Consider the following 27383-nt stretch of genomic DNA (forward strand, 5'->3'; position numbering starts at 1 on the left):
TACCAAGTACAGTTCACTAGACAGCTTTAAGAAGGCTTGCAGATAGATAGCAAAGGTTTAATGATAGGTTGTTCAATGCTGGTGTGCTATGCCGAAGGACATTTATGTCGGCTAGACAGATGCAGTTATACATGAAGTGGGTTAAGGGTCTTGATAGATGGGTCCTGGTGTTAACAGTGGCCATCGAGCAGTTTTCATCAGGAGAGTTTTGCTGTTTTGATTTGTTTCCATATTTTAGATAATGTACAGTGAAGGTTTACTCAACACCTGAAGACGGATGATTTCCTATTAACCTTTAGCACACTGAAGTAGCAGTTTGGCCACGATGTCTCTCATGGTTACAGGGTTGGGCAGCAGGGAGAAGGTTAACCCTCAGCACACTGAAGTAGCCGTTTGGCCACCATTTCTCTCATGGTTACAGGGTTAGGCAGCAGGGAGAAGGTTAACCCTCAGCACACTAAAGTAGCCGTTTGGCCACCATTTCTCTCATGGTTACAGGGTTAGGCAGCAGGGAGAAGGTTAACCCTCAGCACACTAAAGTAGCCGTTTGGCCACCATTTCTCTCATGGTTACAGGGTTAGGCAGCAGGGAGAAGGTTAACCCTCAGCACACTAAAGTAGCCGTTTGGCCACCATTTCTCTCATGGTTACAGGGTTGGGCAGCAGGGAGAAGGTTAACCCTCAGCACACTAAAGTAGCCGTTTGGCCACTATTTCTCTCATGGTTACAGGGTTGGGCAGCAGGGAGAAGGTTAACCCTCAGCACACTAAAGTAGCCGTTTGGCCACCATTTCTCTCATGGTTACAGTGTTGGGCAGCAGGGAGAAGGTTAACCCTCAGCACACTGAAGTAGCCGTTTGGCCACTATTTCTCTCATGGTTACAGTGTTGGGCAGCAGGGAGAAGGTTAACCCTCAGCACACTGAAGTAGCCGTTTGGCCACCATTTCTCTCATGGTTACAGGGTTGGGCAGCAGGGAGAAGGTTAACCCTCAGCACACTGAAGTAGCCGTTTGGCCACCATTTCTCTCATGTTTACAGGGTTAGGCAGCAGGGAGAAGGTTAACCCTCAGCACACTGAAGTAGCCGTTTGGCCACCATTTCTCTCATGGTTACAGTGTTGGGCAGCAGGGAGAAGGTTAACCTTCAGCACACTGAAGTAGCCGTGTGGCCACCATTTCTCTCATGGTTACAGGGTTGGGCAGCAGGGAGAAGGTTAACCCTCAGCACACTGAAGTAGCCGTTTGGCCACTATTTCTCTCATGGTTACAGGGTTAGGTAGCAGGGAGAAGGTTAAAGTAGGAAGACTCCTTTTGTGTCATCAGGCGCGTTCCTATAAAGTTTGATTGTGGGAAAATGTGGACGGGTGGGAAAATGTTGCCAGGTGAGAAAAGGGGAGACAGGTGATAACAGTTTAGTCAGGTGAGAAGAGACGAGACAGGTGGGGAAGGTGAGACAGGTGGGGAAGGTGAGAAAAGGTAAAAAAGGTAAGAACAGTTTAGACAGGTCAGAAAAGGTGAGACAAGTGGGAGGAGTTATACAGGTGGGAAGAGTTTATATAGGTGGGAAAGGTGGGGCAGGTGACAAAAGTTTAGACAGATGGGGAAATTGAGACAGGAGAGAAAAAGTGAGACAGGTGAGAATTGGTGAGACAAGTGAGACAGGTGGGAAAAGGTGAGACAGTTGGGAAAGGTGAGATAGGAGGGGAGGGTTTAGACAGGTGGGAAAAGGTGAGACAGGTGAAAACTGTTTAGACAGGTGAGACAGGTGGGAAAAGGTGAGACAGGTGGGAAGAGTTTAGACAGGTGAAAAGAGTAAAGACAGGTGGGAAAGGTGAGACAGGTGGGAAAAGGTGAGACAGGTGGGAAGGGTTTAGACAGGTGAGGAAAGGTGAGACAAGTGGGAAAAGGTGGGACAGTTTAAAAAGGTGGGGAAAGCTGAGACTACCATTGCTGCTGCCTTCCCAACAATGCGAGGTTACCACATGCTGAAAGCGCCACATCTCAGGCACCACAGTCAAAGACTCACAATGCAGGTAAAAACTGTGAAATGTTACTCTCCCCTCCCTCTTGGCACCTTACCCTTGTTTAAGACTTCCCACATTCTAAGACATACAATTTAAGACATACCACAGGCTAAGACACGAGAAGGTACATGTCAATGTCAATAATTGCCGGTTTGTCGGCAGATGGATATACGTGGTCAGGAAGAAGAAGGTAAGAGAGTGACTTACGGGTGTGAAGTATTCCGGCCCACAAGTGAAGTTTTTCCACTTACAGTCTAAGAGAAAAGACTCGATTTGATGGCCCGTTCTGTTCGCAAATTCTATCATGCTGAAGGGCGACGGTTTAAAAGAATCGAAGTTCGCCTTCGTTTTTAGCGCTTGTATGTCTCCCGAGGTTGCATATTCAGAGCAGCGGAGGTTGTTGTTCTCGTCTAGAATGTTGAGGGGTTTCCCCATGTACCACAAGTCGTTCTTGGTGAACTGTCTCCAGCGGAACATGTTCATGTTGCAGATGGTGATGGCGGGGAAGTCCAGCTGTGCCGCCAGCACCATGTCCAGTTTGGTGATGTGCGGGTACTGGAAGTAGAACTTCACGCGGTCGGAGCACTGGTAAAGCAGCACCGACAGCGAGCCCACGAACGCAAGCGCCCACGCGATCTGTCGCACACTCAGCGGCGATCCCGGGAAGATGTGCGGCAGCCCGTGTAGCGTCGAGTCCGCCGCGAAGTCCGACATCGTCTGCGCCTGTTTCCGGTAGTATGTCTGATCGCCGTTGATGTCTGTTCCGTCCCCGAGTTCCGACGAGGCGTCTCGGGGTTCGGAGCCGGCCGTGCTCGAGCCGCAGCAGCATTGTCCGCAGTCGCAGCACGGGCAGCAGTCCAGCTCCACCGAACATGTCAGTTTCACGTGCATGGTTCCGCAGTTTCACACGCGTGGTTACGCAGTTTCACAGATGACTTGGCAGTTTCACGTGCGTGGTTCCGCAGGGTAGTTTCACACGCGTGGTTCCTGCAAACTTGGCAGTTTCACGTGCTTGGTTCCGCAGGGTAGTTTCACACGCGTGGTTCCTGCAAACTTGGCAGTTTCACGTGCGTGGTTCTGCAGGGCAGTTTCACACGCGTGGTTCCTGCAAACTTGGCAGTTTCACGTGCGTGGTTCCGCAGGGTAGTTTCACACGCGTGGTTGCACAGGTCAGTTTAACGTGTGGGGTTCCAGCAAACAGGTCGTTTTCAGGTGCGTGGTTCCACAGGAAGATTTCATGTGCGGGGCTCCAAGTTTCACTTGCGTGATTCCAAAGCACAGGTGAGTTTGGTGTCCGTGGTTCCAGGAAACAGGTGAGTTTCAACGTGCGTGGTTTCAAAGCACATGTGAATTTCACATGCGTGGTTCCAGAAAACAAGTGAGTTTCATGTGCGTGGTTTTAAAGCACAGGTAAGTTTCACTTGCGTGGTTCCACAGAAAGGTTTTGCGTGCGTGGTTCCAAAGCACAGGTGATTTTCACGTGCGTGGTTCCAGTTTCATGTGCATGGGTTCTGGCCAGTGTGACTCTCTCTCCTCCGAATAAGCAACCAAGATACGGGCGGTGACAGCAAGGTCGCGTTTCTGCATAGAGGTCAGTCCGGTAACCGTGGTGACGGTAGGACCGACTTGGCACGAAGTATAAAAAGGAGGCACCTCGGTGCACAACACCGGTCTATTTACAACAATAATCCATCGGATGGGTGAGAAGCTTGCCTTGCAAGAAGCCCTTATGATTAATATTGCGTCTCCGCGCCACGATCGGAGAATGGACGGAGTGAAGTGGCAGTTCAATGTCAAGTCTATTTACAAGACTCCCTGGAGCGCCCGGGCGAGGAACAACTTTGTCCACACAGCAATTCCGCCTACCTGCGATCAGGGGGGAATATTTGCAGCAGGAATCCGGCTTTACGGCACCAGCAGTAGAGCCTCAATCAATAAAAATGCAGACGGAGAAACTGCAGACTTCCCTGCTGTTGGCAGGTTTGCTCAGGATTGCAGGTGCTCCACGGATGGGCTGGAGGTTCCTGAGCACAGGAGGAACGCAGCCAAGGCGTCCCGGATCCTCGGTGCGTTGCCGTGACGTCGTTGTAAGTCCCGGAATGTTGGTGTTCCGTTGCCGTGACGCTGCTGTGAGTCCCGGAATGTCGGCGTGGCATCGGTGGTGGAGGAGTGGGCAGTAAAACCAGGGGAGAGAATCCTCCTCCTCCTCCTTCCCTACACAGCCGGGAGAGACGCCGTCCCAGCCCCACCCTGCCAGAGTTCCTGCCTCCACAGTTCGTTTCCTCCCCTGGTCGGTCCTCAGCTTCACACTAGCGTCGCCGCACCACCGAGCGATGTCTGAATCCAGCGCACAGAGCTGACGGCTGCAAGCAAACGAGGCAGTCCATCTATCAGTGCGGCATTTGCATAGCGGCGGCGTGCCTTCCATATGAAGTGGGCTCACCTGCGGGACGAGGCATCCATATGTATCAGCCCCGCTGCACTGTGGATAATTACTGAGCGCCGTTTGATGGAACCCAATATCGGCTGGGACGGGAACGCACCCTCCCGCGGGACCCGGCTGCCAGGATTGCACACACAAATCTCCTGTCGGCTGCCACTGATTCAAGCATTTACATAATATTCTAACACACTCACGACTGGGCAGAGTTTACATAATATTCTAACAACCTTCTACCAAACTGCAGAATTTATTCTAACACACTCAGGCACCTTCTACAAAACAATACTCCCACATAGGTACAGGAGGGACCCAGGCTGCCAGGATTGAACACACAAATCTCCTGTTGGCTGCCACTGATTCAAGCATTTACATAATATTCTAACGCACTCACGACTGGGCAGAATTTACATAATATTCTAACAACCTTCTACAAAACTGAACAATATTCCCACATTATAGGTACAGGAAAAGCTGCCAGGATTGAAGACACAAATCTCCTGTTGGCTGCCACTGATTCAAGCATTTACATAATATTCTAACCACTCAGGACTGGGCAGAATTTACATAAAATTCTAACACTCTTTGGGACAACCTTCTGCAAAATTGCAGAATTTATTCTAACAAACCCAACAATTCTAACAAATACAGGTTTCAATCTTCTACAAAACTGAACAATATTCCCACAAAGGATCAGGCTGCCAGGATTGAACACACAAATCTCCTGTTGGCTGCCACTGATTCAAGCATTTACATAATATTCTAACGCACTCACGACTGGGCAGAATTTACATAATATTCTAACACTCTTAGGGACAACCTTCTGCAAAATTGCAGCATTTATTCTAACACACCCAGGCAAGGTACAGGCTTCAACCTTCTACAAAACTGAACAATATTCCCACAAAGGATCAGGCTGCCAGGATTGAACACACAAATCTCCTGTTGGCTGCCACTGATTCAAGCATTTACATAATATTCTAAGGCACTCACGACTGGGCAGAATTTACATAATATTCTAACAACCTTCTACCAAACTGCAGAATTTATTCTAACACACTCAGGCACCTTCTACAAAACAATATTCCCACATAGGTACAGGAGGGACCCAGGCTGCCAGGATTGAGCACAGTAGTTTCCTGTTGGCTGCCACTGATTCAAGCATTTACATAATATTCTAACCACTCAGGACTGGGCAGAATCTACATAATATTCTAACACTCTTTGGGACAATCTTCTGCAAAATTGCAGAATTTAATCTAACACACCCAGGCAAGGGACAGGTTTCAACCTTCTACAAAACTGAACAATATTCCGAAAAAGGAAAATTGCAGAATTTATTCTAACACACTCAGGCACCTTCTGCAAAACAATACTCCCACATAGGAACAGGAGGGACCCAGGCTGCCAGGATTGAACACACAAATCTCCTGTCGGCTGCCACTGATTCAAGCATTTACATAATATTCTAACCACTCAGGACTGGGCAAAATTTACATAATATTCTAACACTCTTAGGGACAGGTTTTATCCTTCTACAAAACTGAACAATATTCCCACATAGGTACAGGAAAAGCTGCCAGGATTGAACACACAAATCTCCTGTTGGCTGCCACTGATTCAAGCATTAACATAATATTCTCAAACACTCAGGCACAGGTTTCAACCATCTACAAAACTGTGCAATATTCTAACACACTTAGCGACAGGTTTTACCCTTCTATATACTGTGCAGAATTTACATGATATTCTAACACACTTAGGGACAGGTTTTACCCTTCTAAAAAACTGTGCAATATTCCCACAAAGGTACAGGACTTACATGGGACAATATTAAAATATAATGCAGTATGCTTCATTGTTGTGTTGAGCGCTGTATTGTACATTTGTAGATATATTTAATTTCTAATGTACAATGTACAGTTCTGAAGCCAAGTCAAGAAGAAGAATAGTTAAATTCTAATGTAGTGTACTGTTGATATTTATTTTTCCTTTAGCGTGTAGGAGGGCAACTAGTAAGCTGCGTATTCACCTATTTTGACCTCCCTTTTACGTTACAATAAACCCAAATAATACAATAAAACACAGCAAGGGATTCACAGAATATTTCCCCGAGTTACCCATCCACCCACACAGCTACCCATCCACCCACACAGCTACCCACGCGCCCTGACACAGCGACACCCGGCCGGGTTAGCCGTTTTGCTGACACGGCACAAACCCCAATCTCTGACAGATTTCCAAACAAAAAGCACTGAGACAGAACGGACTTAAACACAGCTTATGGAAATTGATCAACCCAGAATTGAGTCTATTACTCCATAATTACGCCGGGACAACAAATCCAGATGACAATTATGGAGGGGGAACAAATTACACGTCACCAGGGACGCATAATTCCTGTTTCCGAGGGGCAACCAGAGGTGGAACCAAAGCTGTCAAGACGAGCTTACACAGAAGCGGTTAGAGTAATTACTAATGCTGTAAACATCATCACGGCATGCAATATTAAAGGCTGGGGGGTGTTCATTAAGTAGTACAAACATTTGGCGATGTCACATCAACTACTCGGCACAGAGCTGGAACCAAAGCTGTCAAGACGAGGTTACGCAGAAGCGGTTAGAGTAATTACTAATGTTGTAAACATCATCATGGCATGCAATGTTAAAGGCCGGGGACCGTTCATTGGTACAAACATCCGGGGATGTCACATCAACTACTCGGCACGAACAGAGGTGGAACCGAAGCTGTCAAGCCAAGCTTACGCAGAAGCAGTTAGAGTAATTACTAATGCTGTAAACATCATCATGGCATGCATTATTAAAGGCTGGGGACTATTCATTAAGTGGTACAAACATTCGGGGATGTCACATCAACTACTCGCAAACAGAGGTGGAACCAAAGCTGTCAATCCGAGGTTACGCAGAAGCAGTTAGAGTAATTACTAATGTTGTAAACATCATCAAAGCATGCAATATTAAAGGCCGGGAACCGCTCATTGGTACAAACAATTGGGGGTATGACGTCAACGACTCAGCATGAACAGAGGGGGAACTAAAGCTGTCAATCCAAGCTTATGTAGAACTTCTTACATAACTACCACTGTAAACATCATCACGGCATACAATATTAAAGGCACTGACATCGCAGACATGTATCTGTGTGAGGGTTAATTATGTCACAAAGGTGGCTGTTTTACAAATGTACATAGACATGTATGTGTGTTAATTATGTTACAAAGGTGGCTGTTATACATGAGCATGTAGCTGTGTGAGGGTTAATTATGTCACAAAGGTGGCTGTTTTACATGGACACGTAGCTGTGTGAGGGTTAATTATGTCAAAGGTGGCTGTTTTACATGGGTGTGTAGCTGTGTGAGGGTTAATTATGTCACAAAGGCGGCTGTTATACATGAACATGTGTCTGTTTGAAGGTTAATTATGTCACATACAGCTGAGCTCACTCATGATCAGGACCAGGTAATCACTTAAACACTGTAAACCTGATCAGGGCATCATTATTAAAGGCACTGACATCGCAGACATGTACAGTATGTGTGTGAGGGTTAATTATCTCAAAGGTGGCTGTTATACATGGTCATGTATCTGTGTGAGAGTTAATTATATCACAAAGGTGGCTGTTTTACACAAAGACGAAGGTGTGTGAGAGTTGATTATGTCAAAGGTGGCTGTTATAAATGGACATTTAGGTGTTAATCATGTCACATACACATACAGCCTAGCTGACTGAGAACCAGGCAAGGTAATTACTAACACTGTACACCTGATCACGGCATGCAATATTAAAGACGGAGAGACTGCCGACTGGCCGGGATGTTTCATTGATAGCATGGCTATCTCCAGGACCCGTCCCTCTGTCTATCCCCGGACAGAAATTTGCTTGTTGGGGTGGATACAAAGTGGTAAATTGGTGTGGCCTTCAAACGGAAAAGCAAAGGAACAAAAATCATCACATTAACCCCTGGTATTCATGAAGAATGACAGGAGGGGCTGGTTTGGGTACAACCCATGCACTAATTACAGTAGATTCCTGTAACCAGTAGATTCCTGTAAGCAGTAGATTCCTGTAACCAGTAGATTCCTATAACCAGTATATTCCTATAACCAGTAGATTCCTGTAACCAGTAGATTCCTGTAACCAGTAGATTCCTATAACCAGTAGATTCCTGAAACCAGTAGATTCCTGGAACCAGTAGATTCCAGATGATTATTGATCAGGACTGGCAGGAGAGGCCAGCACGGCTGGGTTTGGGTACAAGCCATTATCAACACTGACAGTCTGAGTGTATATTCCAGGAACTGGTAGATTCCTGTAACCAGTAGATTCCTGTAAATAGTAGATTCCTGTAACCAGTAGGTTCCTGTAACCAGTAGATTCCTGTAACCAGTAGATTCCTGTAACCAGTAGATTCCTATAACCAGTAGATTCCTGGAACCAGCAGATTCCTGTAACCAGTAGATTCCTATAACCAGTAGATTCCTGGAAATAGTAGATTCCTGTAACCAGTAGGTTCCTGTAGCCAGCAGATTATAGATGATAACTATTGATCAGGACTGGCAAGAGAGGCCGGCACGGCTGGGTTTGGGTTCGAGCCATGCACCGATTACCCGGGGGACAGTGATAGGAAATAATCACATTGTGGCAGCATTAAACAAACATAAAAACAAATTACACCAAACCCTAACGGTGTAGCAGCCACACAAGCGTGAAACGGTTAAATGAAAGTCTCCACATTGTTGGGAAGTAAAAACACACATTCCTGCTGATCGAACAGGGTGAAATCGTGTTGAATTTGATTGTTACGTGTAAAACACCCCGTAGCCATTAATAGTCATGTCAAACACAGTCTCCCATGTACCAGTGGACCACTTGTGGGGGTAGCTCTAGTGTTGACGCACGACCCCATTGAGATCTTCCTTCATTGTACGGTCCCCCGAAAGTACGAAATGGAACGAAATGGAACGAAATGGAACGAAATGGAACGAAATGGAACGAAATGGAACGAAATGGAACGAAATGGAACGAAATGGAACGAAATGGAACGAAATGGAACGAAATGGAACGAACTGAAACATATGTAACATTATGAAATGTAATACCAGTAGATAGCGAAATATAAGGAACGTTGTAACATTCACAGTAGACGGGAGCAGGAAGCAAATACATAATATAACGTGTGTTATTTCTTGAATCTATTTGATAATATTATATACAACGTTTTTGCCGCGTTTGTGTGGCTAGATTCTTCCTTGAAAATGGGAGCGCCGCGTGCAAAGAGATCCACCGCTCTTCCTTTGTGTTTACCAACGATCTGCAAATGAACTGCTGAAAATAGCAGGAAAACCAGCAAATGGAACTGAATATCGAAGTAAGGACTAGATTATACATAAGTTGGTGGTAACATTGCATCTCGTAATTCACCAAGAGGGCATGAGGCAAGCGTAATTTCATTATTCATACAGCGTGTTTGCGTGTTGTGTGAACTGTGAAATACACATCCTGCTCGTTCACACCCTCCCTTTGTTTTGTCGTGAACAAGTAAGTAGAAATGTCTCCAGAGGTAGTTCTCAGTCCACGTCCGTGGTTGAATGAAGTGTGAAATTTTACATTGGTGACGCAGCGCAGAGCTGCATTTGCATATCATTAGCGGAGGGGTCCATTCTCCGACAGCCGACCAGCCGAACAATTGGTTGTATAAAAATCGTTGTTGCGGAGATATGCATATGATACGTACTAGTTATGGACTAAAACCGTATGTAAATAAAACGTGGAAGTCGGAGTTTGATTCAACCTGTCGGTAGCACACCCACGTACACAGTTCCGATGCGCTGGCAACATTGGCGGTCATTTGCATGCGGGGCTCCATTTGCAACACGCAAACACACTGTATAAATAAAAAAATTACGCTTGCCTCATGCCCTCTTGGTGAATTATGAGATGCAATGTTACCACCACTTCTGTATAATCTAGTCCTTACTTCGATACTCAGTTCCGTTTGCTGGTTTTCCTGCTATTTTCAGCAGTTCATTTGCAGATCGTTGGTAAACACAAAGGAAGAGCGGTGGATCTCTTTGCACACGGCGCTCCCATTTTCAAGGAAGAATCTAGCCACACAAACGCGGCAAAAACGTTGTATTTAATATCATCAAACAGATTCAAGAAATAAAACACGTTATATTATGTATTTGCTTCCTGTTCCCGTCTATTGTGAATGTTACAACGTTCCTTATATTTCGCTATCTACTGGTATTACATTTCATAATGTTACACATGTTTTAGTTCGTTCCATTTCGTTCCATTTCGTTCCATTTCGTTCCATTTCGTTCCATTTCGTTCCATTTCGTTCCATTTCGTTCCATTTCGTTCCATTTCGTTCCATTTCGCACTTTCGGGGGACCCTCATTGTATATCAATATTGTTCTCCGTGTTGACATCATTAAATGTCCCATTCAAGATTCAAGAGATATCAATATCTGAATTATGCTTCATTGTGAATTGTATGCTTTGTATATTTGTATATTCAGTTGGTTTCTACTGAAATATAATGTAGATGTTTATGTCCTAAGTGTGTGGGCAGGCATTTTGTAAAGGTGCTTATGCATCTGTTTTGCCCTCCCTTTCACCTTGTCTGTGATAAATTCAAAAGAGTGAATGAATGGTTTATTGATAACAAGTGTTATCATACATGGTAGGTAAAAACTGAGTTGCGTACACTGTACAATATCACAAATAAAACAATAAAACAAAACACAGCAGTTTCAGAGCCTGTAGTCCCAAGTTGAACTGAAAGAAAGATTTAGAACATAAATGTTTCCAGTTCTGGCCTGTGAGTTGTAATTTGAGATGGCATCTGGCTGACTTAATCCATGCCGTGGCGATGGTTGCCATGGCGACGTGATGATGGATGGAAGAGTTCATTCATGTGTCCCGCAGGGGGCCACAGTTTGGGCAGGATATTAGCTGTTTTGTCGGTGTTATTTGAGCCGTCTCATAAGGTTGACTGATCACTGATGAGGCAATGATTAGGCCACACCAATTTCGTTTGTCGGTTCTTGGACGTAGAAAAATTCTAAATTGTAATATTGACATGAAAACAGAGCCTGAAAGCTGTACCTTGGTACACAGTTTCAGGTAGTGAATGTACATGTAGTAAAATGTAATTAAGTTTACTCCCAGCTTTCTGCTTTCATCTTGACAATTTGCTAAATCTTTATCATTCAAAATGCCCAAGAACAAAGGAAAAAAAAACTGTTGTGGACTTGTGCCCTGGCAGTTTCTACTCAGGAGCAGGGGTGGATATTTTTTTGCAAAAATACAGTTTTTGGTGAAATATTCCCCTAGAAATATGGAGACAGTCCTTCTGAATGTGGAAATGTTAGGATTTTTCCATCTATAAATGCTAACCCCCTGTATATACCTTCCTGAAGTTTCTTCTAATAATAAGTATATGAAAATGACTAAAGTAGACATAAAGCTGTGGCAGCAAAATACTTAATGGCCTACAGTCAGTACTGTCATGACCTTCCTTCACAGAATATTTCATGTCGGAAGACATTGCAATTAATATCTGGACCCCAAAATCTATTCTCCATGCAAAGATGGAGTATTCCACAATCACAGCATTGCAAAAATGGAGTATTCCAAACTCACAAAATGTTCAAAATGGACTAACGGTACTTCACATCCATAATATATGATTAGCCTAATAGAATGTTATCTATGTACCAGTGAATGCCACACTTTGTACCTTGTACAATTGTTGTGCAATAAAGTTATTATTTTCATTTTTTTTTAAATCATTTTCCAAAACAGACATTGCATGACATTGTGTACACCTCAAAATCCCCATACAAAGATGGAGTATTCCAAAAATCAATGTGTTGCAAAAACTCACAAAATGTGCAAAATTGATAAACGGTACTTCACATTAATGATGAATTTCTTATTTTTCAAACCATGTTGTGGTAAAACGCGCCCCAGGTGATCCCACTTTGCACGTCCTTCAGACAAATCACGGATTCGCCACCGCAAATGGACCAGACAATCTGTCCTGAAATATTCATCGGCACGTTTCGCAGCTTGCCGGGCTGAGGAGCTCGTCACAGCTGGGAGCTAATTGGCCCTTAATGAGGCTTTGCTGACGATGTAGGACTTCATCAATTCCCTGTCCGACAGGATGTTCATAAACAGCAATTACAGCTTCTGTTAATAAAGCATGGGGGACAATTAGATATTGTCTGTAATTCCCTGGTGGTCTAGCATAGCAGCACTTTGGATCCCGTAAGGTCTCATGATGAGACATCTAGGTCTCCGGTGGTCCAGCTCTAAACCATCCCACAGTTAGAAATTGTCTCCAATTCCCTGGTGGTCCAACTCTAACTCATCCCACAGTGAGAAATTGTCTTTAGTTCCCTGGTGGTCCAACTCTAACCCATCTCTAAAGCATGGGGGACAATTAGATATTGTCTGTAATTCCCTGGTGGTCCAACTCTAACCCATCTCATAGTTAGAAATTGTCTTTAGTTCCCTGGTGGTCTGGCACAGCATATCTCTGGATCCCTTAGTTACATTTGCATGATGAAACATCTTACTAGCTCTCTGGTGGTCTAGCATAGGCTATGATAGCATTATCTCCGGATCCCTTATGGTTGCATGATGAAACATGTAGCTCTAGCCTGTCTCAAAATGGACTTTCTTCAAGTCAACGCCTCCCTCAACCAATAACTGCGTTGATGTATCATATGATTGTGCCTTTAACATTTACCTGTTTCTAGTAACAGAGACCATTGACTAAGACATTATAAACAATACGCTAAATAGGAGTTACTCGTGCAACTGCATATGATTTTGAAAACAGTAAGTGTATCATATATCATTGTGCCTTTAACATTTACCTGTTTGTGGCTACAGAGAACATTGACTGAAACGTTGTCAGAGTTCTTCAGGTTTCCAATCTTACTGACTTTGATTCTGAGAGTTCATCGTTCTAAACTGACAGCCTCAAGCTTTTGGCTTGTTGGGCATCATTGACTGCATCTCAACCAAAAAAAAAACCTGCAAGCTACTCTGATGAAGGTTAGACATCCAGGTAATAAGATACGCCAAAAATAATTACTCAAGCAACTGGATAAGATTTTGAAACAGACGTTTCAGACAGTATCCTCTGTCTTTCGTCAGTGACTAACGATAGGACTGAGAACACCAGGTTTTATACCAAAACTCTGAATAGATATGTTAATGAGGTAAAGACAATTTAGGATGTCTTGAAGCAGTCTTTAAAAAGAAGATTAATTCAAGACAAAGTTAGCTACTCTCCCAAACCCCATATATGTGGGATGAGTTAGAGCTACTCTCCCAAACCCCACCCACCATCACAAGCACCTAAGTTGATATAACCAGCTGCAACTTACAATATAAGGCACAAACCTGATAACTGCTCTCCCCCTGCCCTATACCTATCCATCAGTAGCGCCTTATATAAGGAGCTACAATATAAGGCCCAAACCTGAGAACTGCTCTCCCCCTGCCCTATACCTATCCATCAGTAGCGCCTTATATAAGGAGCTACAATATAAGGCCCAAACCTGAGAACTGCTCTCCCCCTGCCCTATACCTATCCATCAGTAGCGCCTTATAGCCGGCTGCAACAATATAAGGAAATGGAGAGAATTGATTTTGTCTTTACTCCACCGCTGGAATCAGCAAGTGGCGCAACGATGGATCGCGCGATATTTTCCGTGATTGATCAAAGAAAGGCACTGGTTCCTCTTTATTGTGTCCCTGTCTGAGTCACTGTTTCCCCTTATAATGTCCCTGTCTGGTTTCCCCTTTATTGTGCTCTGTGTGACCATATATGTCTACATATATTGCCATGTTTGGTATGTCTATATGTCTACATATATTGCTATGCCACTGTTTGGCATTGCTACATTACTACGCCCATGTTTGGTATGTCTAATAGATATGTTTACAAACATTGTTATGCCGAAGTGTTTGGTATGACGACATTGCTACGCCCATGTTTGGTATGACGACATTGCTACGCCCATGTTTGGTGTGACTATATTTGGGTAAAAAGTATCAGAATAAAACATTCTTGCTCCCCAGTACTGCAGGGAATGGCCAAACTGTCCAATACTCATTTGATGAGTCTGCATAACGAAGAAATCCGTTCCGTTGTGCGGACGGCTAATTCTGGCAATTATATCGGCCATAATTTCGGGCACTTCAGGGACGTGTGGGGGAAATTAGCCAGCGGCGGGAGAAATCATGCGTGGACAATTAAAGCCCAATCTATATTCATGTTGCAGTGAAACTGATGGGCTGGACTAGCCCAGGATCATTTCTCACACTGCCCAGGAGAGTTGGTGACCTACAGCTTGGTTTGCTGGGCTGGGATGCTGGGGTGATATCTACAAATAGTTTGTAAGATTCCAGGAAAGACTGATTCCAGGAAAGACTGCCCAGGAGACTTGGTGACCTACAGTTTGGTTTGCATGCAGGTTTAGTGGGCTGGGATGCTAGGGTGATTTCACTTTAAATTCCTACAAATAGTTTATAAAATTCCAGGAAAAACTGATTCCAGGAAAAACTGATTCCAGAAAAGACTGCCTACAGCTTGGTTTGCATGGTGGTCTACAGGGCTGGGATCCCGGGGTGATCTCACTTTAAATTCCTACAAATAGCTTGTCTGATTCCAACACCAAATATGGTTAGTGTCTGACAGGATTCCAGGAAAGACTGCCCAGGAGAGTTGGTGACCTACAGTTTAGTTGCCATGTAGTTATACTGGACTGGGATGCTGGGGTGATTTCACTTTAAATTTCTACAAATGGCTTGATTCCAGGAAAAACTAATTCCAGGAAAGACTGCCAGGGAGAGTTGATGACCTACAGCTTGGTTTGCATGTAGGGCTGGGATGCCGGGGTGATCTCACTTTAAATTTACACAAATAGTTTGTCTGATTCCAGGAAAAACTGATTCCAGGAAAGACTGCCAGGGAGAGTTGGTGACCTACAGCTTGGTTTGCCTGTAGCTTTGCTGGGCTGGAATGCAGACACTGTAAACTCTTCTTTCAAGAGACTGACTGAAGAAGTCCCCACTGTTTGCCCTCCCTCCATCCCACTGTGCCTGTAGTTGGCAGCACATTGAAGTAACACAGATTTATGTAGACGTTGGGACATAACAGTAACAAATCCAACCCTTTTTTTAATCTTGTTCAGCTCATGCAGTTGTCATCACATTTTAGGCCTGTTGTCCTTCCCCATAAAAACAAATAGCGGAGTTTTTCCCGATCACCTAGGTTAAACTTTAAGGAAAGACTGATTCCTGGAAAAACTGATTGCAGGAAAGACTGAATCTGTGCTGTGAGATGGGGGTCAGATTTCTGTAATCTGAGACGGGATCAGATTTCTGTAATTTGAGATGAGGATCAGATTTCTGTAATTTGAGACGAGGATCAGATTTCTGTAATTTGAGATGAGGATCAGATTTCTGTAATTTGAGATGGGGATCAGATTTCTGTAATCTGAGATGGGGATCAGATTTCTGTAATTTGAGATGGGGATCAGATTTCTGTAATCTGAGACGGGGATCAGATTTCTGTAATTTGATATGAGGATCAGATTTCTGTAATCTGAGACGGGGATCAGATTTCTGTAATCTGAGACGGGGATCAGATTTCTGTAATTTGAGATGAGGATCAGATTTCTGTAATCTGAGACAGGGATCAGATTTCTGTAATCTGAGATGGGATAGGGTTCCTGTACGACGGGATCAGATTTCGGGGAGATTTATTCCCCACTTGAGGACCTCCTCATCAGCCCAGACGGCAGGTCGATTCTCCGCCATCAAATCAACCAGCGGAAAATTGATATTTAACAAAACTATTCGTCTTCCCGCCACGAAGATCCCGGCAGGATTTACAAACGCGCCTCAAGAAATGCCTCAAGTTCCTCGGATGTGGCAAATCTACGTAAGAAATAACACAGGATCCTCCAATGTGGCAAATCTACGTATTTATCTTAGAAATGGTACAAGACCCTCAGATGTGGCAAATTTATGCAAGAAATGCCACAAGATCCTCAGATGTGACAAATCTACATTAGAAATTAGACAAGATCCTCAGATGTGGAAAATTTACGTAAGAAATGCCACAAGATCCTCAGATGTGGAAAATCTACGTAAGAAATTCCTGAAGATCCTCAAATGGGGCAAATCTACATAAGATACGCCACAAGATCCTGAGGTGTTGTAAATCTACGTAAGAAATGGTACAGAATCCTCAAATGTGGTAAATCTACTTAAGAAATTCCTGCCTGAGCGAACGCTAAGCTTTTTCTTTCCAGTCATCAGGACGTCACATATCAGTTCGTGTGACATAATATTGCTTTCTGGATTAAGCTTTTCAGTAAACCAAAATCAATTCCATCCCAGCAAGCCTAACCCAGCCGCCTGGGGGCCCAGCATGGCTGTCAGACATTCATTGATAAAAGCTGGGTTACATATGAAGATGGGAACACGATCTCCTGATTTAGAAACTGCTACTGCAACACTACATGCCTTTGGGGGGGGGGTAGAAACTGCTACACCACATGCTCTCTCGGGGGGTTTAGAAACTGCTACACTACATGCCCTTTAGGGCAACTTAGAAACTGCTAATGTCACATCACTTGCCCTTTAGGGGACTTTGGAAACTACAGTCAAACCTGCCCAAGGCGACCACCCGGCGGACCGAGCAAAAACGGTCGCGATGGACAGGTGGTCGCCATGAAGAGTTGTGTTGACATGTTTCCAGGTCGAGGTTTTCAAATACAGTACGTAAATGGATGGAAAATTATGTGAATTTAGACAGCATGAGCCCCACTAAGTTCAATTTCTCATTGACAGAAAGAGGCTACAAAAATTACATTTTCCGTTTTCGTTGTAATAATTGTACACCGCTACATCGTGTACACATTTTCGTAATAATTTTGACTACAAAACAATGGTTGCCTCGATGATCGCAGCACCATCCCGCATTCACACGTTAGATAAAATAGTACACACACACACGCACATCATCGAAGTTTTAAGGCCTAAGACAAATCCCTAGAAAACACCTGCTAGCCCCAGCCTTTTTTGGGGCGCCGACCGCTAGATAAAAGGGTCAAAAAGTTTTCGATCTGACAACTAAAGATGAAAACGGAACGGTGATTTCGTCGCGCCGCGCCGCCAAGCTCTATGCGACCGCATCAAAAGGTAAGTCAGTGTAGCAGAACGCCCAGCGTCCAATAAAGGTTTGTGAGATTCATGGAAATAAAAAGAAAAAAAGAATATTAATTTTCGTCAATAACTAGAGTATTCGTAAATGTTCATACACAAAAGCATCGTGTTTTAGAAAGGTCAGCGCAAGGAGGTTTATGCCAACTCCGGGCCATGCCAAATCCAAGATGGCGTCGGGACCGAGGAACAACATGTCTCGCCCGGTGTTTTGCCCGCCGCGAAGTCATTTTTCGGCGGAATTTAGTAAGACACAGACACATTTTTGTTGAAAATACAAGATATAGATAGTAATTTCTGTGAAATCTGACTTTTTGACGCCATGCACTACGTATTCGTTTTGAAAATTGATTTTAAACTGAACTTGCTTGAGTTTGCGGTAAACTATAAGATTACGATAGGCACAACAACATCACAAACATTTGTCTTAACAGTGTTTATAGGGGGAACGTTTTATTAAAACACTTCATGGAGGAATCGATGCTATAACATTACTATTCCATATATTTTAGTCCTTATTTTGTCCTTCAAAGTCTTGAAAACATTTCCGTGAAATCCGACAGCAAAATGATCCGATGTCACCACAAGCTTGAAAATTAGGCGGCCGCCATGGGCAGGGGTTGTGCTCTCTGCGGTCCCAATTTGTGGCGGTCGCGGTCGCGTTGGACAGGTGGTCGCCTTGGGCAGGCAGCTTAATGCTTGTGCCTATGGGGAAAATTTTCGGGACCGAGAAAAAGCGGTCGCCATGGCCAGGTGGTCGCGTTGAAAAGGTGGTCGCCTAGGCAGGTTTGACTGTACCATGCACACAATGTGCCCTTTATGCTAAACCACATATGCTCTTTAAGGGGCGTTTAGAAACTGCTACAACACATGGCCTTAAGGGCAGTTTAGAAACTGCTACACAACAACCCCTTTAATGGGAGTTTAGAAACTGCTACACCACTTCCCCTTTAGGGGAGTTTAGAAACTGCTACACCACTTGCTCTTAAGGGCAGTTAAGAAACTGCCACACCACATAAGCCCTTTAAGGGCATTATAGAAACTGCTTCACCACACAAGCCCTTTAAGGGGAGTTTAGAAACTGCTACACAACAAGCCCTTTACTGGGAGTTTAGAAACTGCTACACAACAAACCCTTTAAGGGAGTTTAGAACCTGCTAGACAACAACCCCTACATGTATAATGGGATTTTAGAAAGTGCTAGACAACAACCCATTTAAGGAGAGTTTAGAAACTGCTAGACAACATTTGTTCTCTATCGGCTAGTCAGAAGCACACGAGTTAGATAACAGGAACTCCGCCTGTCAGAGCTCTGATAACGGCTGCTTCGTGCACTTGACATTGGGAAAAGTGAAAGTGCTCCAGGAGAGTGAAGATAATCCCAGCTATTAATGTTGCTGTTGGGATGAAAGTGAGAGTTTGCGCTGTTCAGGACGTCACATATCAGTTCGTGTGACATAATATTGCTTTCTGGATTAAGCTTTTATGTAAACCAAAATCAATTCCCTCCCAGCAAGCCTAACCCAGCCGCCTGGGGGCCCAGCATGGCTGTCAGACATTCATTGATAAAAGCTGGGTTACATATGAAGATGGGAACACGATCTCCTGATTTAGAAACTGCTACTGCAACACTACATGCCTTTGGGGGGGGGGGGGTAGAAACTGCTACACCACATGCTCTCTCGGGGGGTTTAGAAACTGCTACACTACATGCCCTTTAGGGCAACTTAGAAACTGCTAATGTCACATCACTTGCCCTTTAGGGGACTTTGGAAACTACCATGCACACAATGTGCCCTTTATGCTAAACCACATATGCTCTTTAAGGGGCGTTTAGAAACTGCTACAACACATGGCCTTAAGGGCAGTTTAGAAACTGCTACACAACAACCCCTTTAATGGGTGTTTAGAAACTGCTACACCACTTCCCCTTTAGGGGAGTTTAGAAACTGCTACACCACTTGCTCTTAAGGGCAGTTAAGAAACTGCCACACCACATAAGCCCTTTAAGGGCATTATAGAAACTGCTTCACCACACAAGCCCTTTAAGGGGAGTTTAGAAACTGCTACACAACAAGCCCTTTACTGGGAGTTTAGAAACTGCTACACAACAAACCCTTTAAGGGAGTTTAGAACCTGCTAGACAACAACCCCTACATGTATAATGGGATTTTAGAAAGTGCTAGACAACAACCCATTTAAGGAGAGTTTAGAAACTGCTAGACAACATTTGTTCTCTATCGGCTAGTCAGAAGCACACGAGTTAGATAACAGGAACTCCGCCTGTCAGAGCTCTGATAACGGCCGCTTCGTGCACTTGACATTGGGAAAAGTGAAAGTGCTCCAGGAGAGTGAAGATAATCCCAGCTATTAATGTTGCTGTTGGGATGAAAGTGAGAGTTTGCGCTGCGGATCTCTCAGCCTTGGGGCAAGCCTACAACATCACTTTCACTTTCATGGCCTCCTCTGTGCTGCTGGTTGATCTCTATAAATCAGCCGGCCAATCAGGCCGCACACCGTCGCTAGGGGCAACCATCAAACCTGACCCTACAACATCTTTGTTCTTTTGAGATGCGTTTCATTTGATCTCTCTGAATCACGATACAGCCCACCCCTCGTTCCACCATCGCTAGGGGCAACCATCCAAGCTGACCCGACAACATGGAGGCTTCTTTTGAGATGGCTTTCATTTGATCTCTCTGAATCTGCCAGCGAATCACAACGCACATCATCCCTCGTCTCACCGTCGCTAGCGGCAACCACCTGACATTACGTTTGATCTCTTTAAAGCAGCCGGACTATAAAACCGCACACCACACACTAACCATATTTGGCGTTGGTGCACATTTAGTCTGTCAGACACTGGACATATTTGGTGTTGTGGCACACTAAGTCTGTCAGACAGTCACCATATTTGGTGTTGTGGCACACTAAGTCTGTCAGACACTAGCCATATTTGGTGTTGTGGCACACTTAGTCTGTCAGACAGTAACCATATTTGGTGTTGGTGCACACTAGCCATATTTGGTGTTGGTGCACACTAAGTCTGTCAGACAGTAACCATATTTGGTGTTGGTGCACACTAGCCATATTTGGTGTTGGTGCACACTAAGTCTGTCAGACACCATATTTGGTGTTGGTGCACACTGTTAGACACTAACCATATTTGGTGTTAGTGCACACTAAGTCTGTCAGACACTAGCCATATTTGGTGTTGGTGCACACTATCAGACACTAACCATATTTGGTGTTGGTGCACACTTAAAGTCTGTCAGACACCATATTTGGTGTTGGTGCACACTGTCAGACACTAACCATATTTGGTGTTAGTGCACACTAAGTCTGTCAGACACTAGCCATATTTGGTGTTGGTGCACACTATAAGTCTGTCAGACACCATATTTGGTGTTGGTGCACACTGTCAGACACTAACCATATTTGGTGTTGCTGTCATCCAAAGATTGTTAACCCATGTTTTACGAGGTTCCCTCTGTCTGATCACTCCGTTCACTCAGGGCTCACATTTCACAGGTTTTACTGCCGGAATAAACTCTTAACTTCACATCAAAGGAACCACTCGGTGCTGTGCACAGGGAGCCAGCTTTGGGCAGGAAAGCCACTTAGCACATTTCAAGGGCAAAAAGACCATTTGATCCACTATGATGCCTTAGATTACATTTAACGCAAGGCACACATAGTTTAAAATCAGAGATGTTTGCCATGATTAAAGATTAAAAAACAATTACACATTCTAGAGCATTCCAAAATCTACAGAAGTCGGTCTATGATCTGCTCAAAGCTGAGAGATATTCATTATACATCATACGCCTCCCAAAAGCAACCTCTTCTCAAATTGCTACACTGTTTATCAGTAAGTCTCTCCCCAAATTGCTACACTGTTTATCAGTAAGTCTCTCCCCAAATTGCTACACTGTTTATCAGTAAGTCTCTCCCCAAAATTACCATACTGTTTATCAGTAAGTCTCTCCCCAAATTGCTACACTGTTTATCAGTAAGTCTCTCCCCAAATTGCTACACTGTTTATCAGTAAGTCTCTCCCCAAATTGCTACACTGTTTATCAGCAGCCTCTCCCCAAATTGCCACACTGGTTATCAGTAGTCTCTCCCCAAATTGCCACACTGTTTATCAGCAGCCTCTCCCCAAATTGCCACACTGTTTATCAGCAGCCTCTCCCCAAATTGCTACACTGTTTATCAGTAAGTCTCTCCCCAAATTGCTACACTGTTTATCAGCAGCCTCTCCCCAAATTGCTACACTGTTTATCAGTAAGTCTCTCCCCAAATTGCTACACTGTTTATCAGCAGCCTCTCCCCAAATTGCCACACTGTTTATCAGTAAGTCTCTCCCCAAATTGCCACACTGTTTATCAGCAACCTCTTCTCAAATTGCCACACTGTTTATCAGCAGCCTCTCCCCAAATTGCCACACTGTTTATCAGTAAGTCTCTCCCCAAATTGCCACACTGTTTATCAGCAACCTCTCCCCAAAATTACCACACTGTTTATCAGTAGTCTCTCCCCAAATTGCCACACTGTTTATCAGCAGCCTCTCCCCAAATTGCCACACTGTTTATCAGCAGCCTCTCCCCAAATTGCTACACTGTTTATCAGTAGTCTCTCCCCAAATTGCCACACTGTTTATCAGTAGTCTCTCCCCAAATTGCCACACTGTTTATCAGCAGCCTCTCCCCAAATTGCCACACTGTTTATCAGCAGCCTCTCCCCAAATTGCCACACTGTTTATCAGTAGCCTCTCGCCAAATTGCCACACTGTTTATCAGCAGCCTCTCCCCAAATTGCCACACTGTTTATCAGCAACCTCTTCTCAAATTGCCACACTGTTTATCAGCAGCCTCTTCCCAAAATTGCCACAGTTTTATCAGCAGCCTTTCCCAAAATTGCCACTGTTTATCGCCAGAATCCCCAAAATTTGCTACACTATTTATCTGCAGCTACTCTCCAAATAGTCGGCAAGTTTTGTAGTCTGACTATGGCTCCAGTCAAGGTCAAAAAGATGAGCTAAGTGACTTTGACCTTGAGTTATCTGCATGGAGAGAACAAGGACAATCAAGGCCACGCGACCTTGCTGACCTCAGCAGTAGCGCCGGCCGTAATATCAGGTTTCATGTTTTCAGCCGAACACGTATCCACTTTGTGCGTCGGGAACGACATGGATCAACTGTGTAAGGCGGGAACGACATGATACGTCGGGATCGATTCCGTATCACAGCCAGGAAGTAGCGTGTAATGTCACGGAATGGAATTGCATCTTCACAGGGAGGTTATAAAGTCTGACCTGTCAGAGACCACTTTCTTCGATCGCATTCATATCAAACATGACTTCCTCTGACTGCGGGGAAGTGAGTATGATGCGCCTTGCCAGAGGTAATACCATCTCATTCTCCCATCAACGAAGGAAACATGCCGGGGTTGATTCCATAAGTGAGTTGCCCCCCAAAATGTGCTGAAAATTCTCTGCCAACGTCCAACACTGTTGCCAGGGGGGCTGATTTCAATATCTCTGTTCTGCACCCCACTAACATAAGCAGGGCTGGTGCTTAAGCTAGGAATGTACCATCATGGCAAATTTGGAATCATCCTAAAGGGCAATAGATAAACTTTTCCTTGCCTTATCATTGCATTGTCAGCATTTTTTCTTGTGCCTTTGTATGTAATCGTTCTTGGATAGAATTGTAACAATCTTTACCAATTCAGGGTAAGAGACTGAATGTTTCTTTGCCTGCATGCGATGTTTTGTGACGTGTAATGTTGATACATATTTGTGCAGCACAAATAAACGGGTTCCCCACATTCGGTTTTGAAATGTGTGAAAAGTGTTTAAAAGGTTTTAAAATTGCCCCTGCCTCTTCCAGACATTTAAGTTTTTAGATCTTCCCTGGCCGTTGGAGACATGAATGTTTTGAGATCGTCCCTGGCCATTCCAGACGTCAAAGTTTTGAGACAGTCCCTTGCCGTTCCAAACACTGAGGTCTGAGGTGCCCCCCTCCCCTGCGCATTGACTATTCATAGCTTATTTGCTTTCGATCATTGCAAGGTCAGGCTGACCTTGCACTCTTGGCCCCTCCGGCTGAATCTCCTTAAAGTTGCAGACAGACAGACGTCAACGGCTTCTTATACTTCCTGCTTTAAAGTTACAGACGTCTACAAACTTCTCTGACAACTCTTCCTCACACTAAAAGACTTCTATAGCATGCGAAAGTTTTACTTATCAAGTCCCGGCAATTTCATTCTCTGTTGCTTGTTACTTAAACCAGTAACATGGCCTCTGATGACTCCTTAAAAACAAGACATTTCAATAGTAACAAAACCTTTTCTTCGTGCAGATACCAATAACGTCCAAACAAACTGATCCTTAGTTATTCTGTGATAACAATAACTACACTTCACACCCTTATGCAATGTTAGACACACACACCTTAATGATACTTAACCCCCTTGAAGAAAAGAAACCATCACAACAGTTATCAGATCAGCACTAAGGACAGAACCAGACATGAGTTCAGCACTAAGGACAAAACAGATCCTAACAGTTATGAGTGCAGCACTAAGGACAGAATAGATCCTAACAACCATGAGTTCAGCACTAAGGACAGAATAGATCCTAACAGTCATGAGTTCAGCACTAAGGACAGAATAGATCCTAACAGTCATGAGTTCAGCACTAAGGACAAAACAGATCCTAACAACCATGAGTTCAGCACTAAGGACAGAATAGATCCTAACAGTCATGAGTTCAGCACTAAGGACAGAATAGATCCTAACAGTCATGAGTTCAGCACTAAGGACAAAACAGATCCTAACAGTTATGAGTGCAGCAATAAGGACAGAATAGATCCTAACAGTCATGAGTTCTGCACTAAGGACAGAACAGATCCTAACAGTCATGAGTTCAGCACTAAGGACAGAACAGATCTTAACAGTTTCGACCACTTTTTCAGAATTGTAAGATGATTCTTGCCTGAAGCAGACTAAGGTAGAGATGCTTTTAGATATATTGGTCAATATTGTGCCCAACAGCAAAGTTATTGATTGCTTGGAAAGCCAAGGCTGTAATTCCGCCACAACACAAGTGGGCCACAGCTGCAGTACTTGCTACACCTGCTAGGGGGCAGCACTGAACAAGTGCAGCTGCTGCTATTCTGGAGGCAAACGTTAGGTGGCAGCTCTGTCTGCAATCATCAACCTCATCCCTCAACATTGCCACTTCAGATAGTAAAGGGTAAAAAATTATTACATGTAACATTATATGTGTTTGCGTGGTTACTTTCCCTGTTCACCTCTGTGTTCCTGTACTCTTGTGATTCCTGGACTCTGACAGAAAAACTCAAGAATCCAGACGACAGTAATGAAATGCTTCCAGAACATTCTGGGGATCACATACAGAGACTGCATCTCAAATACTGACATACAGAGGAGAGTCAAGCAAAACATTGGTCTATACAAAGCCCTATTAAACACCTAAGGAAAAACTGCAGTGGTAAAGCCATGTGTCACGGCCATCGGGACAAGTTACATTTATCATGCCATGAACTATCCAGGGAGGGACAAAAGAGAGGCAGGAAAAGATGGGAGGATAAAGAATAGACTGGCATGGCCCTAAGAAAAACAAGACCAAGAAGGGTGGAGAAATTTGGTTGTCAGATCTCCTGTGTTGCCCAACAGTCCAATATTCAAACTAATAAATAGATGAGAGTCCGCACACCTAGATCAGCGAGGCCGCCCCTATCTCGTTCCGTGACCTTCACGGCTGGCGTGGTGCCTGACGCACGTCAATGCTTCCTCCGCGCTCACTTAAACAGTCATTAAGAACCGAAAATGAGCTTTCAGCTCCGCCGCCCACAGGCAGGCTCGGCAGGGTGGTCTGACCAGAATGGGGAAATATGAAGCTGAGGCAGCGAGTAGTTTTCATGTGGCACAAGATGTATCTTTATGTACACACTATATATATATATATATACATGTCAGTTAGTCAATGGTCAATTTTCTTAAAATCAGGAGTTTATTCAAAATCAGCAGAGAGCTTCATTTCATTCACATTTGTTTTAAATTTCCTGTGTTTTTGTCTCGCATAAGTTGTGACCGAGGTCAGGGCTGGCTGTAGATAGACTTGATATGTAGCTATGGGATCAACTTTACGTCTAGATATATTTGGTTTGTAGATATGATTAGGTGCGACTGTCAAAGTTAGGTGTGACAGGCCGTTCAGTGTATTATAACCAGCTGCTGCCGCGCCATGTGCCTTCGAAGCTGGTGTGTTACGCCAAAGGGCGGTTATACCGGCTATATAGATACAGATGATAAATTCTCAATGTGTACTAGCTAGGTTGCACAATTCCCCCATATCTAACAATACAATCAACACCTACTTACCGAGACTCCTTATAAAGGTCCAAGTCTTCTGCACTCGACCCTTAAAGTCACTCACCTACCTTTTTCCTCTTGACAAGCTTTCTACTCAGGCCACACCAAGTTATTCCATTGGTTCTTAGATGGTTTTGAGTCAAAAGGAGACAAAAGAAAATGGCCTGAAACTGTCTGTACTAGTCAAATCTTTTTGATAGTTTTTCTACAACAGCTGTGGTCCAAAAAGTTGAAAAACTAGATTTGCAGCCAAGTAAAAGTTTATTATCTGCTCCACTACAAGGTCACCTTCAAAAGGAATCCAAGATGGTGGCACTATCTTATATTGCATCATGGGTAAACTGAATATAATGTCAGTTTTCTAAAATATCTATTACAACTGCTTCTGTTGTGAAATCTCTTTCTTGGTTCAATGTATGGCTGTGGACCTCAGCAATGGAAGGTGTGATCTGAGATACAAGGCAATAACTTGGAGAGGCCTGATGTTCACCAAAAAAACCCAGCTCTGTCTCTGTGATTGGTGCAGCGCCATGCTTTCTTCTGCAGTTATATTATAGTAAGGCCATGTTGATTTGATTATACGGATGACATCCGCGCACGCATCAAATTTCGTCCGTTTCCAAAAATAATAAAAAGTTTTCCACCATACTGTAAATCATTACAAGCAGCTGCAAAAAGATCAAATATATGCCGTAAATTGTAATAAAAAAATGGAAAACTAATGTCGTAATTCCGAAGTGCTTATATATCAAAATGACAGCATTGTCATCTGTCAATCAAAGGCAAGATTGGCTCCTGTCAATCACAGAGACAACTTGTTATCAGACTTGGTACAGAGCACAAATGCACAACAAGACATCTACTTTTTCATTCATTCATTCATTTTTATAAACCTATAATCAACATGTAACATGTAAATACTAAACATGTAACATGAAAAGAATCACCATGATTGTAGCATCTCAACAATCGATCATGTAACAACTAACCAATCATGTAACATGTGAGCAATAACCAATTGTAACATGTGAACAATCATAAGTAAATGTATACTGTGTAAGTAGAAATACTGCGGCATGTCTTCCTGGGCAGCACATAATACGACGCAAAATGCAGCAGGAACAGTTTCTATCGCAGCGCAGACAAGTAAATGACACAAGAGAACAAGAATTCTCAGCGCAGCAACATGTCGAACATTAAAGAAAACTCTGAGTAAAATTCTGAGATGTTATAGATA

General features: G+C 43.9%; 1 protein-coding gene across 10 annotated transcripts in view; it reads right to left on the reverse strand.

Moving 5' to 3' along the window:
- The window catches only part of LOC136446582 (acid-sensing ion channel 1C-like), a 396318-nt gene that overhangs the window by 34933 nt on the left and 334002 nt on the right, over nucleotides 1-27383 (reverse strand). Inside the window, exon 1 of one of the 10 annotated variants that reach the window (XM_066445031.1) lies at nucleotides 2230-4527. The exons of the other annotated variants lie outside the window; for them this stretch is intronic. Coding sequence (XP_066301128.1) covers nucleotides 2230-2913 — 684 coding nt within the window. The 5' untranslated portion in view covers nucleotides 2914-4527. Of the gene's footprint in view, nucleotides 1-2229; nucleotides 4528-27383 lie in introns of those variants that run through there. 10 annotated transcript variants of the gene reach the window in all.

The sequence above is a fragment of the Branchiostoma lanceolatum genome, chromosome 12 (genome assembly GCF_035083965.1).
Source record: "Branchiostoma lanceolatum isolate klBraLanc5 chromosome 12, klBraLanc5.hap2, whole genome shotgun sequence".
Taxonomy (NCBI): domain Eukaryota; kingdom Metazoa; phylum Chordata; class Leptocardii; order Amphioxiformes; family Branchiostomatidae; genus Branchiostoma; species Branchiostoma lanceolatum.